The sequence below is a fragment of the Mixophyes fleayi genome, chromosome 4 (genome assembly GCF_038048845.1).
Source record: "Mixophyes fleayi isolate aMixFle1 chromosome 4, aMixFle1.hap1, whole genome shotgun sequence".
Taxonomy (NCBI): domain Eukaryota; kingdom Metazoa; phylum Chordata; class Amphibia; order Anura; family Limnodynastidae; genus Mixophyes; species Mixophyes fleayi.
In genome coordinates this window covers 172496716-172513309 of record NC_134405.1, presented here as the reverse complement: position 1 = coordinate 172513309, position 16594 = coordinate 172496716, and the positions used below count along the sequence as shown (strand labels likewise).

Sequence of the window (16594 nt, the reverse complement as noted above, 5' to 3'; positions counted from 1 at the left end):
CAAGAAGTGGTGATTGAGGATCTAAAAGTACACAGAAGTGTACCATTGGCTGTAGAACTGCCTGAAGATTCTAGCTAATTTCTTCAACAACCACTGCATCTGGGTGCGAGTGTACTTCTGTAAGACATTCCATGTGGCCCATATAAAAACAGCTGTTTAGAATTTAAGTCTATCACTAGTTGAAAGCACAGAAGAAGGAAAAGTTAGACGTGTTGCCAATCAATTCATGCTTCTGGAGATCTGGACCCAAGAGTCAAAGGAAGAAATGATAGTGACAATAGCTGCTGCATTTGACAAGCAACACACTTAAGATTTGATGTTGAAAATGTGCTTTCCAATGGTTCACAATACAGAACCTCTTCAGATGTCTGATCCAGGAATGTAATCTGGGACTCTGTCAAACATTCCTCTTGCAACATTGTGGCTAGGCCTTTCCGTAACGCAGCCTCTGATGCCTCTTGCTCGTACTTGCCAACTTAATGAATTGGCAATACATAGGGCGGCAGGGTACAACAAATCTCGTTATTTGACCATGCCACCGGCTGCAAAATGATGCAAGCGACCCCATGCCGCCCACTTTACTATGAAACGGACAAGATGCAGGAGAATTGCCTACTCTCCCGGAAGTGCAGAATTCGTGAGTCTCCCTGACATTCCAGGAGAGTGGGCAGGTATGCTTATTCTACTTCTCTGCCGTAGATCCTTCCATCTTCTGCAACATGTGAAATAAACTGGTCTGTGTTTGGAAATATCCACATCCAATTAAGTTAGTTAGTTAAGACGAACATGTAACGGAACACGCCAGGATGTCAAAAAATTACTAGCAAACAAAACTGGAAACCAACTTCTGTCATGGCTTAATTTCCAGAACTGCATGTGTCGCTATTTGATTGTACAGAGTTAGGACCAATTGCCCAAAAGTATCTTTGTGGAGAATTTTGGAAACATTTTGTTCCTGTTTTTGCAATGGTTTCCCTATAAAGCACCCAAAATCAGATTCCGATATGCTATTAAAAGAAAGCTGTATCTGCGCCAGAACAAATATAAAATTGGCTTTGATGGTTTAAAAAATTCAATGGAATTTTTTTGTTTTTGGTGAATTGGACACCTCTCCAAAATATAAAATGGTTGAAACCTTCATGAAGCAGTTATCAGAAAAGGGGGGTGTGGTTTTTTTTTTTTTTGGTTTTGTTTTTTTTTTAAAATATCTTGCTAGAGGAATGGGGCGATAGAGTGCTAATTGCCAATTTGAAGACTATAGTCTGTTTGTTTTTTTTGTTTTTGTTTTTTTAATGCAGCATACTAGTTTCTACTAGAGTCTGCCATTTTCTCACTTATTACCTATATTGGCAATATTTTAACATTATGATTGTGTGCTTAATTACTTGTCTTTAAGCAATATGTTTAATTTGTATAGTTTTAAAGGTGATACTTTTATTAATTTAAATAAGGAACCATTGATCACAAGATGTAACTTCAATCTCCACCCAAAAAGATTAAGAACATTTCCTGCAAATAGTCTGTAATGTATATAAATGTATATAAAAACTGGCATTAGAGAATTATTTTTTATTTTTTTTTTATTTTTATTATGTGTGAAAACCACCAACATTGCTGTTCTAGCAGTTACCTGTAAAGGGCATAATAAATTAATTTAAAAGTAGATATTTGTACAAATATGGATTATGGAAAGCTTTGTTATGTGTATTAATGTTTACTATGGAATCCCTGGAGGTAACTGTCTTAAATTAAACTGAAATGTAATGACTTTATGACTTTATTAACAGAATTCAATAACATTTGTATACACTACATAACATGTAGAAATGTTACTAACTGAGTATAATGAATAAATAACTGTATATTCTAAACCACTATATTAAAGGCACTAAAGAATTTCTTTATACATAACATTATATGTAGAAGTTCTTTCATTGAAGTTACATTGCTGGACATAGTCAACTTTAATTACGATCGAGGCTTCTGTTTTCTCTCTGGATAATGTCCCCACAAGGTGCGCTAATATATGTGGCTGCACATAACTGTCACAGTTTCCAGACCACCCAGCAGGTGCATTGCCAACGGCCACATTTTCCAGAGAATAATCGTAGTGCATTGTTGTAATTGGCAGGTGGTCGTTTTGCGACATAATTCCGAAACAATGTAACCAATTAAAACACCATTATTTTCTTTGGTTTTGCATATGTGCCCTGCTCAGACAACGACATCATAGATATGTCGCTCATAAGTCATATCCTTGAGCCAAAAATAGATATATTGTATTATCACATTTAAAATGAAGGCGCGTTCTTATCTGTGCTCCCTTGAGTGTGAAGGAAGAAAGGCTGCCAATTAGGCGAAAAGAATAGTAAACCTCTAATCCTATTAAGCATAATGTATATTACATTTATTTGGGGGTTTCTACCATAAATATTAGTAGTATTCTATATCTTTGTTCCCAATTGTAAATCCCTACAGAGTATGCTAGCACAATATAAATACATAATACTGCCAGTAATAAAACAAGATTGGGTATTAGCAGACAGACAAAGGTAAGAAGGCCCTGCTCACAAGCTTACAATCTATAGGAAAATAGACGTTTTGAGGCTTGAGGTTAAGTTACAGCTAAAATTACGAATTGGTAGATTTCAACCTACCTTTTATTTTTATTTATTTAGTATAAATTTATAAATTCTCTAATTTTGACATCTTTTGTTTTCTATTTTGGAGCATTAAAAGGGTATGTACACGGGTGGAGAAAAGTGAGAGGGAAGACTGGAGTTCACGGTGATCATTGATCCAAGTGAGGAAGAAAAATACATTGGTGTACATGCAAATCTTTTTACAAAATGGATGATGAACAGTTACTGTAGGAATTTCTATACTTGCGTGTTTATAAACCTCCTTATCAAATATATAGTGTGCATGATAGTGCATTTATTCACCAGGATCAATGATCTAGGGGTCCTTTCATCTCCCCTCTTCTATTCCCTTAATTTCTAAAGTGCTTGGATAGAACATGGACAGGTTGAAACTACTTGCGCACTTTCTTTTAGTGTTTGGTTTTATAATCTGCTTAAATGGGTAAACCAAATGTTTCTTTTTGTTTGTTTTTTTTGTTTTTTAATTCTAGGCACCTGCTTGGCACATGTGCTCCACAGAGCAAGAGGTCTCACGGGCAGTTTAACTCATCGATTGCCTTCAGGTATACTTTTTCTTTCTTTTCTTTTTTTTTTTTTTTTTACCCTTTTTGAATATTGGTAGTATCAAGTAATGTTCTTTGCAAAAAAATAAAACTTGTGCTAATTATTATTTCCACTGTGGCTCTACCAAAAAATACCCCTTAATTATTGAGTGGTTGCTTCTCGCTGCAAAAATTGCAGATTTCAGTATGCTTTTTTTTGTTAGGTTTGTTTTCTCTATTGTTTTGGTGTTTTTGTTGCAGTGTTCTCCCCAGCAACTATTTCCAGGGTGCATCATCCGTCTTTACTGCCACCCAGCTCTTGGGAGTCCTATTATAATAGCTTAAGCCATTGTTTCTCCCATTAGAAGAGGCACTATGTGAGCACTACAGCTAGCAGTGTGTGTGAGACCACTGATCAACAGTCTGACCATTCCTGGTAGGTGTGGGCAATAACCTCCCAGCATTTTTCAATATTATTGCAAAGTATTACAATTGCCTCCACCCGGCTACTTAATGCCACCCAGCTGGCAAAATGTTCTGGAGACAAAGAACAATGATATGGTTGTAGGAGCACACTTTCTTCTGTTAGTTTTTAGTTTGTCAGACTATCTAGTCTATCGACATATTAGTAGTATAATTACTTTTTCTGTATGACCGTGATGGTAAAAAGCCTGTGAGACAATGGTAGAAAAGCTTCACTAATAACTATAGCTCTATCATGACTGGACTGCCCCTAATCAGAGCTGCAAGGGTTGCTCCATGCAGCCCTTCTTTTGGGGGATTTTCTGTTCCTCTTTCAGTCCCAGCCAAGAGCCAGAGTGAAGTTAGCAAGTGTGAGGATACCGGACTTATGTTTGTCTTTTTGCCCACTCTGCGCTAGCTGACCAGCCCGAAGACATCTTTTTGGGCGGACTTTGGGTACCTCTACGAGATCGGAATTACTTGGACACAGTACTTGGAACCTGCCAAAGTGTACCTGTGTGTGTGCGTGTGTGTGTGTGTGGACACAAATCATGCAAATAATAAAGTAATAAGTAACAAAAGCCAGGGGGGGATCATTTCACAAAGAGCCTACTAAACAACCCTAACCTAAAGGGGATATATTTGCAGTTTCCCTTAGAGCAGTGATCTCCCTTAGAGCCCAGTACAGCACCATGTGATAGTTATATATAGATATTTAAATACAAACTAGTCTCCACTCCTGCCATAAATTGAAATGAACCTTGAGATTCTGCACCAATGTTAGTGGATGTTTGAACAGGATGACCAATCTAGTAGAGTGAATAGATCGCTCTGAGCCAACCAATCGTGATTAGTTTTGACTGGGCCAGTGGGCAAAGACTTTGAGTGTGTTCAGTTCATTTTCCTCCTGATCAGCCACGAGAGCTGACCGCAAGCAATACAATTACTATACAGTGATCATTGTATAACAATGTTTACCACCAGTGAATTGCTCTGGACATGGAGAAATGAGTAATCTAACATTGCAATTCAAACAGAATATACAATAATCTGTAATTTAACACCTTCAAGGCTAAGGAAGAGTAGGACTTGTTCTTAGCAAGCAGGGGTTTCAAAGAAGTTAAAACTATAATTCCCTGTCCCCAACAACTATATTGGCGGTAGATGAATGACTCACAATGAACTTATGAAGTCCCTCCTCCTCACCCACTGTCTCCAGAGAAATAATGAAAAGTCAGTGAATAGCACCTTTGATTAAAAGAGGGGAGTCCTTTCTTTCAAATGATATGGCCCCTTAGCTGTTATTGTTTGGTGATCACTACCCTACAGAAAACATTTAGGGTCCCAGGATGGGGTTTTGTAATGCACAGATCTCCCCCATCCTAGTATCTAGAGACTCAGAGGCACCCATGTTTGAAAGAGAGGAGACCCATCTTTCAAATAAAGTGCCCCCTTGTAACGTGGAGACCATGAGTGTGAGGTCCTCCAGGTATAGTGAAAAGTCACAGCTCAGCTCATGGCCACCATGGGGAGGTGCCACAAGAATGAACCCTTCGTCCCACCAGGTATGTCAACATTGGCGCTCCACTGCTCCAGGATAATGGACTCAGAACACCCGATCAATCTAAGAAGCACACTGTTACATAAATGCCATGACTACTGTTGTACCAAATAGAAACTTTAAGTGTGACCAAATCTGTATTTCAGTATCTAGCTGATGCTCACTGGCAACGTTTACAGAAAACCGTTTTACTGTAAACTTTACATGCAGAAGGAATATTTAACACCACATATTTACAAAGCAGAAACAGTGCCTAGAACAATTGCAGAGATGGAAATTGTAATTATGTTGTACAAAGTTCATGTAAGTTCTTATTTGTGTGTACTGTAAAGGTTCCTGTATGCTCATTAAAAACAGTCTATTGGAGAAATGGCCATTTCAGAAACTAAAAAAGAAAGGAGTTTTCATCCTGGAAAAAAATATATAGCACTATATACATCTGTAGAAAACCTTGCTTTTAATTTGAACAAGTAAATTGTCTGTTAAGGAATGGTTTTCTTTGCTAGATTATAAAGTTATATTATCCTCAACATCTGAGCAACAGTCCAATTTAATATATGTATGTACGAAGCAGCATTCAAGTTTATATAACTGTATAAAACCAACCAAATTGGTCTGAATTGTTTAATTACTAGTTCAGTCTCCTTTATTGCAACTGATGGCATTGGAACACTACAGAAACAATAAAAAAAATAATCTGTTACTATTATGTTGGACAAACATTATTTAAAATCAAACCTAATTGGGATACATACCTTCTTAAGTTGAAATTGTCATTTGCTCTTCTGTAGTTGTTGCACTTGTGCAGGTGTCTTACTGGTCTGGAACTGTAGTTTTTGCATATTTTTTTTTGTTACCTTTTATCCTTGAACAGTTTTTAAATATTAACGGCTAACATATGACTATGTAACTTATTGATCTTATATTTTGCGTGTAATATGACTGCATATAAAAGTTATAATCCTCTTTTAAGGTTACACTTGTATTTTATTGAAATTTCATTAATGGAAAGTGTAAATATGTGGCTTTACCATATGAAACGCACACATTGAGGAAGGGAGCAATTGACCCAGAAACATGCCTGTTTAATCCTCCTGTCTAGGCACAGATTGCAACTTCCAATCTGGAGTCAACCACTATAGACAGCATGCTTTTGGAGCCAACTACGAAGTATAAAGCACACTACTACATGAGCTGTTAAAGAAAGCTTTTCAACTATACAAGTCACCATAAAGGATATATTTTGCAGTTCTAGCCAGATAACTGGAACATTCAATTCTGTAAGATGCGTGTCTGCTCCCTTTAGACTGTATGCTTTAATAAGTCCATATATACACATCTAGCCCATTGCTGATACTTATATGCAAGGACTTTCTGTGGACATTTTGATTACACCTTAAGTGTCATGTTTGAATCTTGGAATCGATATGAATAGCGTGGAAGCAGTTTACTTGTTTTGGCAGAGAGAAAGTTGCAGCATAGTCTGGTATTAACTTGTGTAAACATGCCAATAAAGAAGGTTGCTTGTAGCTTTTAACAAACCTTTGCAGATTATATTTAAATAAACCCTGCTTAACACACATTATCTCTTCTAGAAAGTGTAAGAAGTGGGACAGCACTCATTCACTAGAGAGAATACCTTGTATACTAGTTCTGATTAATCCGTGTGGGATACTGAGATGCTAACTCATGCCATTTAAAAATATAATGAATGGTTTCCTTGTGGGCTCATTCCCATCATTTTGCTCTACAATGTTTAATGCTGTTTCATAAATTTGAGAACGTGGCATGATACATTTGTCATGCGTTATCGCGTTCTGGCAGTACAAATTTGTATTGGTAAGATCGAAACACATGGAAAATGTATCGCTAAAATGAGTGTAAAGCGCATGTTGTTTTTTTGGGGGTTTTTTTTTAATGCATATTTTCGCCATCACATATACATCACTGCAATTTAGGCTTTTACCCATTTTATACTATGCCCTTTGGAGCTTCTAGGTCATTGTCCCATTTACTGGCATAACATCTAGAAGGATTTGTGCGCTGCCTGCATAAGTGGCAGTCCATCTCTTACCCCATGGATAGTGAACTTATGTTAATTCTTCTGCTTTTAACATTTTTCTCTTCATTTTGCATTGAATTAGTCATTGTAAGATTTGTCACATTTAATTAATAGTCTTCTATGTAATTTAAATAGTCCAATGTGATTGTGCACTTGGAGGCTTAGCTTTTTTTTTTTTTTTTATAGAATTTGTTCTTTATATTTAAATGTAGCCCCTAGGAGTATTTCTGCCCAATGCTTGTGAATTTAGATTTACTTAGCAAACGTAATCACATTGTATGATTTAATTATGGATGCTTATTTGATTTTCCTCTCGCAACGGGTAGAATTTTCTCAGCCACAGTAAGAATAATTGAAATTGGAAAGTCATGGTTAACTATGTTTTTTTTTTTTAATTCTTGCTAAATTTATATAAGTATTGTTGTTACTTGTTTATACTCATTTAAATTAAAACCCGGTTTGCAGTTCATTCATTTAAAATATAGATTGTCCTATTTTTAACTTAAAAAACTGCTTCACTACTGTTACACAACTTTGAAGCATAGAAGTATGTAGTCTGATAACCTACATCAGGCCTGTCCAACCTGCGGCCCTCCAGATGTTGTGAAACTACAAGTCCCAGCATGCCCTTCCAGCTATCAACTGGTTGTCTACCTGCAAAGCATGCTGGGGCTTGTAGTTTCACAACACCTGGAGGGCCGCAGGTTGGACAGGCCTGACCTAGACTATGGAGGAAAACTTTCTTGCATACTGTAATTGTAAAATCCTTATTGCATCTCTTAAGGTTATGGCACACTGAAGTTTATTGCTGGTGCAATAGGCCTAATTGATTACTGTCAGAATGTACATTTAGAAAGCCCTGAGAAATGTCACTATACAACACATTTGAGCTCAAAATTCTCATCCATTTTGACTGTCCATTAGGGAATTTCAGAAAAGGCTAAAAATTGATTCATAGTAAAAAAATACAAAAAACTGGCAGTCAGCTAGAAACTTTAGTGTATGCTATATCACCATGGTGAGCTTTAATGGGTCCTTTCAACTAAAATGTCCTCTTTAACCAACATTCCCTCCCCCCAACTAGGAGAACCATGTGGGTCCATTTTGCTGATGAGCCAATGTACTTCCTAATGTACAGTAAATGGTTGTTAGAAGTCGCTAATAGCGAAAAGTTGTCCAAAGGTGCTCTTAAACGATACTGCTCTGCCTGCCAAATAGGCCACATATTGCAGTGTGTGTGCGGTAGTTAACCCGCTCTATACATTGCCATTGGGACTGCGTGATGAATTCTAGATTTTTACAGTTTAGGCATAAAGTTTTTAGCTTTATAGTGTTATTTATTTTAATTATTTGCACAGTACTCCTACTATTCTATACTAACATGACATAATTAAGCATATCTTGATATTATGGGAGTTTAAAAAAATAAATAAGTTGCAAATAAGTAATATAATTATGTAGAGAGTCTATAAAAGGTGATTAGGTGATTTGGATTATAAGAGAAATGTCTTATCCAACCTACTTGTTTTAGATGAATATATTTGCAGTGTGTTATTTAAGAAATGCATTCATTCAATGTGTAGAATTACAAGACCATTCCTTATTTGGTCACTTGGGTTGAACAATGGTATATGAGAAGTCTGATCAGTGTGTTTAATTATAAAGCGGGAAAGGCAAGAAGTTTTTTTCCCAACATTATAATAATATAATCATGTTAACTTGTTTTAATCATACCTTCAGCTTTTTATTGGTCTTAGTTGAACTAAACGGCTTGACAAGGAGAACATAACAAATCTACTCAAAATGCAAGGCCTGGCTACCTGCCATTTAAGGAACTTGTCATTGTCATGGATGGTAGCATCTGGATTTGTTACATTCCCTTTCTCTGGTTTGCAGGTGGTCATGTTGTCCCCATATCAGAGATAGTTTCAGTTGGAGAAGCAGAGATTGATGAGAAGTACTATCAAGGCATCCATTGGCAACACATGTGCAAGCCTCATGCATTTACAGGCAAGTCCACATATCCTTTTATTTGTATTATGTACTATTATGTGCACAAAAGCTATTAAAAACAATTCACCCCTTTGGCATGTATGTGTGTGTATATCTATAAAGTATTGATTGCTGTGGTTTTTTTTTTGGGGTTTTTTTTTATTGTAGTGTCTTTCAGTAATTGATAAAACAAAACAAAAAAGCGGAGTAGCTTTTGCTAGAGTTTTATATATGCTTCAATTAAGAGATCCATGGTCTACCTTAGCTTTAGGCGTGAGGCGTTAGAGCTTCCCAGGTAATAGAAACAAATAACTAAAATGGGTCCTCTATCGTTACTTAAAATATCAATCACACTTTTCAGCCAGTATTATAAAAGTAATTTTAATAAAATGGTATAATTCAGTTGATGCACTTTTAAATATTTATACTGTATATGCATAATTGGTCCATTATGTCCTCACAATTCTAAAGAGTTGTTGCACAGATATTTTGTTCCAAGACAAGTTTAGGGACCAAACCATATAAACTAGGCCACAGCTATAATGAAATTGTTTCAGAGACCACACAGTTCCACTACCAGGTAGCTCATTTAGGCCAGATGATTCTAGCCCCAAAGTAGAGTTAAAACAAATAGATGAAAAACATAGCAGCTTACATTTTGTAGTGTGGCTGACAAATGCCAGTATTATTCAGTGTAGATAAATGTTGATAATTCAGGATTCTCCACCACTAGTCTGTAGTTTCTTTAGAGGAAAGACACACCAACTGAAGGCTACCTACCGTTCAGCCAATCCCAGATAAGAGGCCACTCATGATTGACTGCCTAGTTATTAAGTAGCAGGGTTGACTGGGAGTTTACTTTTCAGGAGCAGTCTGTTCTGTCCACAGGGGTAATTTTTAAAAAAAACAAAACAAAAAAAAAACTATTTCCCATTTGAATTATCAATCTTCTATTTTGTTTACGTCGGAACAATGTAGACGCTTTTGGTTATTTAATAAGGAGACATTAATTTCTATGTTGCGGGGTCAGAATACTTTAGGGAGATCAAATTTTTATTTGACCAACTTCTGGGGACAACCGTTGTTTTGCAGGCTCCTTTTTGCACTACATGTGTAAGTATCCAGTGGTGTACATGTGCATGCTGGCACTTGTAGTTCCACAAAACTATGCACTATATTCTGAGTATTTCCCTGGCACTCACCAGCCAGGAATGTAAGCAGGGGCCTATTGTTACTCTGCATTGGGCCGGTACCCTCTAGTGGTACTCTTTATTTTATCAGTCCCCAGACAAGCAGCCTGGTGCCGAGTACGTTAGGGTTTTAGAAAATGGAAGGGAGGTTTGGTTCGCTTGCTTATTTATTTTGTTTTATAATCTGCATGCTTGTCTCATCTGTCTGAATCCTGTTTTTGTTTTGTTTTTTAAAAACATTAACAAGTTGCTGTTTGCCAATACATTGAACTGTTCGTATACCTTTTACATGTATTAAAATTGGGATTGAGATTTAACAATAATTTGATTTGTCCTTTTTGTAAATCGCACCGTTTCAAAACAGTATGTGAAAGCACATGAAACATGTGGTTTGATTTAAATGCAGGTTAGTAAATTTCCCCCACAGATTGTCTGTCTGTATCCTAGCAACCATTTTCATTTAAGAGAACTCCCTTGACCCTCAAACTGATTAGTGAACAATTTCTCAAGTGGGGAGATTAAAACTTTAATACCACTATATATTGCTGCATATTTTAGCTTTAATAAACAAGTCTGGAAAATCACTATAAAAAAATCTAACTTCGTCTTCGTATTTGCAAATGTAATGGTTGGTACACCTTGATATAGAAAACCTTTTAAACTCAAAAATGCTCTCAACATTGCCCCTGCCATATAGCAAACACATCATCAATGGGTCTCCAGCAGCAATACAATCAATGCCTGACAAAAGATTCACTGAAATACACTAATAGATCTTCAAAGGTGCACATATAGGCATTTGCATATAAGTGGGAAACAACAGTGCCCACAGTGGTAGACCACAATTTCATGTTAAAAGTATAATTGGTAGACTCATGATTACCACCACACCAGATTATTTTTCATATTTGTTTGTCCACTCCCTCTTTCTTGATTACAAATAATACCTTTATTCCCAGACTTTTGGGAAGGTGCCACTGCCAAACTTAGGCAGAGCGTATTTACGAAAGAACAAAAAATGGAGGAGAGGTGGGGTTTAAAATACAATGCACTGACAGTCTGATTTTTAGTTAATATTAGACATCAATTTTAAATTTTATTAATTGGCGATCAAAATACCACCAATGAATACCTCTATTCTTAGTCTAATCCACTTTAGAATTAAGATTCTTTTTATGATACTAGTTCCCAATTATGTCAAAATAACAGAGCTATATATTTATTTTTATTTCCATATATTCCATGTTCAAGTTGTTGGACAAAAAATGGTTTATGTTAATGATGCATAATTAAATCAGAGTTTCAGATTTAATATTGTGGATTTATCAATCATCAATGTTCATTTTCCTTCTTACATTGGCTTGCAAAGAACAGCTGAGATTTGTCTGGTGTCCCATTATGCTGTCTGTTGTATCCTCATATTTCCCAGATTTTATATTTCTGGTATTGCACTGATACTTTGCCTTGTGATGAACTGATAAGCACTACTGTGATAATTTGTGTTCATGTGCTTAGGATATGTCTTACAGTTGTTATTCTTTAAGAATAAACTGTAATTGCCTTTCACAGATTCCTTGTTGTTACAATTTGACTGATTGTAACCTTGTTTTAATGACTGCAGCAGTGACTAGATAATATTTTAACTGTATCCAATCCTCCATAGATGGGGTAGGTTTTTCATATTACCCTTCCTCTTGTATAGCTTGCTGTAGCTTACTCACTAGCCTTCTATTGTTCTAGAGATTGTTACAGTTATTCAGTTTGTCCTTTGCGTTGTCTAAACTAACAGCCTCTGTCCGTTACTTAATTATTATTTCGTATATACAGTCATCAATGTAAATTTAAGTGTGCCTGTGTGCACGTTCACTGTGATTGCTTTTTTAAGGCAGAAACAGATTATTTAGAGACCAGGGTTTTAAAATCCTAGCTGGTCAATCACTGAATAAGGACATAAATGACGCTACACACAATCATAATCCTGTAATCTGAATTCCGCTCTGCGCTTCTCAATACTGATACTTGAGGTTGCAATACTATCCTTGTGTGTTAATGAGATATCAAAGAATATAACGCAGCATTAGTTTTGTTGTAAAGACAGTTAGTTACTTTCTTGAACAGAAAGTTTAGTAGTGGACACTAAAGAAACAAGGATGATATCCCAATATTTCGCCTTGGACAAAACCTTCTGTGCCAGCCAACATCTGACTACTTGATGAATGTGTATTTGATGCAAAAAATAAAAACATGAGGTAATGGTGTGTAACACCCATAAGGTTCTTGTAATCTCTTCATTTAAGTCATGTCAATAATGAATTAACATTGTATATTAGTTAAATGTAGTATTCAAGCCAAAGTGGAATAATTGTAATATTCTGTAACCCCGGACAATCTTACAGATATAACATGCATGAATGCAATGAGCTTAAGATACATGAATACAAATAAGCATAACTCCGTTCATGGGTAGTCCTGAGTAGCAGTAATGGAATACAAGAAAGATATCCATGTGTCTGAGTTAATAAACAGCAGAAGATTCAGCATAAGACATTACATCAGGATTGTACAACAAGGTAGACAGACATGATACATAATCTAGAGAGGACCCTGCCCATTAGTGCTAACAATCTAGAAGGAGGGGGTAATGAGAGACAGTAGGTGCAAATGGAACTGAGTGGATTTGGTGGACAGGGGACGTAAAAGAGGGTGCATGTGTGTACCTGCGGGTCCAGGTGAGTTGGTAGGGTATGAAAGCATGACGAACTGCACTTTGAAGGAGTGTTTGTGGTATTGTAAGTTTGAGGGACGAGGTATGGACTTCCATAGGAGAGGAGAACGAGATATACATTTGCATAGAACCAGGATTTAATGAAAGACTCTGAAATGTAAAGAATATTTTATACAGAATTTCAGTCTCAGGGCCCTTAGCCAGTGTCGGTGCATTTTTGTTTTAATATGAAAACGTTCAACTAATGGTATGTGTTTGATGTGCTGTTAACATGTGGTATACCTGCAGTTAATATAAACTGGAACCGTTTGCATCCTTTGCAAATGCATCCAGAATGCAAGTGTCAGTGTTTTTCATTCATTTCAATAGCCCATTAATTTTAATGGTGTTTACAGTGTGTGATTCATGTAGAAACCCTATTGAAATGGATGGATAATTGAAGTTCGAAAAGATATTTGTAGATTATATGAAAATCCCAACTTGGGGCTCTTTCCACCTCCCTCCATCATCTGACCCAAAGGTCTCCCTTTTTTTAAAAAAAAATAAAAATTCTATTTTAAAAGACCCTGCTCCATTAAACTAAAATAGGGATAACATGTATAGAAAACACACTTTAAATAAAAGATTGAAAACCTAAATTGGATGAATGTGAACTCAGCTGCTCGACCAATCATAAGCAATCTCCCATTTTAGCTGCAATGTGATTGGCAGTGAAGATTGTAGTGTGGACTCCCTGCTTTGCTCACACACAGGGGGGGAATTCAATTAGCCGCGTGGTTCCCCAGAACATCGCAGCTGCGCATCTTTACCGTTACTATGGTAAAATATCCGCTCATTTTTCCATGCCCTTCTATGGGGTACAAAGAAAAATCGGTGGAGATTTCTGTAAAAATCCAGCAGCCGCGATGTTCTGAACAACATCGCAGATAATTGAGTCCCCCCCTCATAGAGAGTGAATTGAACATTCTGTAAGTGGGAAAAAAAATAATCATTCTGTGATTCACCATTCATTTCAGTGGAATTTCTCCCAGTAAAACACAACTCCATTGTAATGAATGGGGGGGATGGGGGGACACGCAGCACAGCATTGGTGTAACTACTCGTGTTATCCCTTAGTAGGTATCTACACCATGCTCTCCAGTAGGGATAAATGGACTCTTTCATTGGATGTTTGGGATCAGTGGACTACTTCAGGATAGTTGACATGCTTTAATGTCTCTAAAATGGGTCAAACAGAATCCAAACACTGAGAAACAGATGATAGTATGAAACCAAAAGAATTTGTCCTCTTCAGTGGAGTGCACATCTTTGACCTTCCACTGCATCATTTCAGTATACTGTTCCATGGTCAAACTGCTGGCTTCAGTGTTATAAGTGCGAGTTTCTTTAAATCTTGAAATCCCATTTAACATAATTTGGTATGGATTCTTTTAATTTTGATTGACCAGCTGATGTTTTTTTTTTTTTTTTTTAGTTTTGAGTTGTTATGCATCCTGCTGCTGTACTATGGATTTCAAAACTGTTATACAATGTATGGATTCTTCTATATAATTTAAAATCCAAATTGAGTGATGCAGCACACATTGTTCACTTGTATACACAAAATAGATCATTTTGGTATTTGCAGTCACAACTGATTGTAGGGTTGTTTGACATGTTATGATTTTCTGTCCTTAGTGCACTATGTTCAGAGAATGAAGAAGCATCGCTGGCGGTGCAAAGCAGTGACATTTTGGTGCAGTGATGAACTTCTTTGCTACCACTGGTTACAAGCACTTAATGATCTGCTTGAACAACAGAGTAAGTTTCATTTTGCGTGCGCCATCATTAAATGTCTGTTTTAAATGGATAGGGAAAACTTTACCTGTAGCTAGAATCTGGTACAACTAAATTTAAATTAATATATTGACATTTAATTTTTAAAATCAAACATGACTGTTTTAAAGTTTACATAGAAACAGTTAAAAATATTATACAATGTAGTTAATCTGTCTTGCTAAAAAAAAAAAAATTTGTATGTAAACTTTAAGGATTTATTGTAACTTTTTTTGAATTTTAGAGCTGATTTGATTAGCTAGTTTGAGAACCGCTTTGAAACAAATATGAGCATCTCTGTTTCCACTGTCTGTTGATAAGGTGGGATGCTGGATACTCAACCATCTCATAGGATGCTTAGTATACAACTTAAAATGGCTATATTGCAGAAGTAATTAAGAAATAGAAAATAATAAACCGAACCACACAAAGGGAGTGCTATTTGTTTGTACAAATGGAAACCTACAGCCTGGCTTACTTCAGCACTCAGGCTTCAGGTGGGCTGATTGTCCGCAGTTGAGGGTTTGTTTCATTGCCAGCAAGGTACTTCAGCCTTCTAGTAATGTTTTGTGCAAAGTTTGTTCTGTAATCTTAAGCAAGCTTTCCACCACTTTTCCTGCTAGTTTGATTACTGGGAGAACTGCTCCATTAGGCTCTTCACCTTTCCTAGCCAAGTAAATTCAAGAATTTTGTGGTATGATAACCTATAGTGGACAAACAGGAAAATTTAAACCTGGAACATTCTCAGTCTTATAAAAAAAAAAGAAAAAAGGTAAGGATTCCCCGTCAAAACATGCTTTGTAAGGAAGGACTATTTTTTTATTTTTGTTACTACAGCATGGAGACCAAAGCACTTACTAGTTTACATAAACCCATATGGTGGAAAGAAGCAAGGACAACAAATATATGAGAAGAAAGTGGCTCCATTGTTCAGCCTTGCCTCCATCTCTACAGAAGTCATAGGTAAGGAGAACAAACTGTCTTTTTAGCAGAAACCAGTAGTTGTAATGTAAATGTATCTTATATAAGAGCACTATGCAATATATGATAAATTACTTATTATTTTTTCTTAAATATTTCTTCTCTACTGATAACTTCTTAATTCTTTCACTTTCCATGTTCTCCCGGTCAGCATAGAAGCCTCGTGATTCTACTATTATGAGGGGGTGAAAGTGCTATTACAAAGTTTAGGTTTCATTGTGGTCTGTATGTTACATAATGGACTATTGCATTTATGAAGGCTTGGGAGATAAGTTTTTGCCTGCTAATCATTTGTGATGGTGCCATTGAAACATTATGATGGTGCCCAGTTAACACACATTCTGCAGTTGTCACTATTAATGAAATAGTGTCAGAGGGCAGATAGCAGTTTTAGTTTTAGCTTTATAATTGCAGCAACATGTGTAGAATTATGTAACTGTAGTAATTATGAGGATTGTCAGTATTCCAATATTTCATCCCCTTTTCGTTTCACTTTAAAGGGGTTTTTAGGTTCTTCCTGTGTTAACACTATGGTGTTTAGCTAGATTATCATAGCTGTATTACTTAGAGAATGTATAAATTCTTGCCTTTCGGTCTATGTTACTTAGAATTAGAATGATTG

At 36.3% G+C, this 16594-nt stretch overlaps 1 protein-coding gene across 2 annotated transcripts in view; it reads left to right on the top strand.

Annotated features, from left to right (window-relative positions):
- The window catches only part of CERK (ceramide kinase), a 65232-nt gene that overhangs the window by 22505 nt on the left and 26133 nt on the right, over positions 1-16594 (top strand). Inside the window, exons 2-5 of one of the 2 annotated variants that reach the window (XM_075208860.1) lie at positions 3134-3205; positions 9166-9279; positions 14854-14976; positions 15829-15954. In XM_075208860.1, the coding sequence (XP_075064961.1) occupies positions 3134-3205; positions 9166-9279; positions 14854-14976; positions 15829-15954 (435 nt within the window). The remainder of the gene's footprint in view (positions 1-3133; positions 3206-9165; positions 9280-14853; positions 14977-15828; positions 15955-16594) is intronic. The other variant, XM_075208861.1, reaches the window with a different exon arrangement.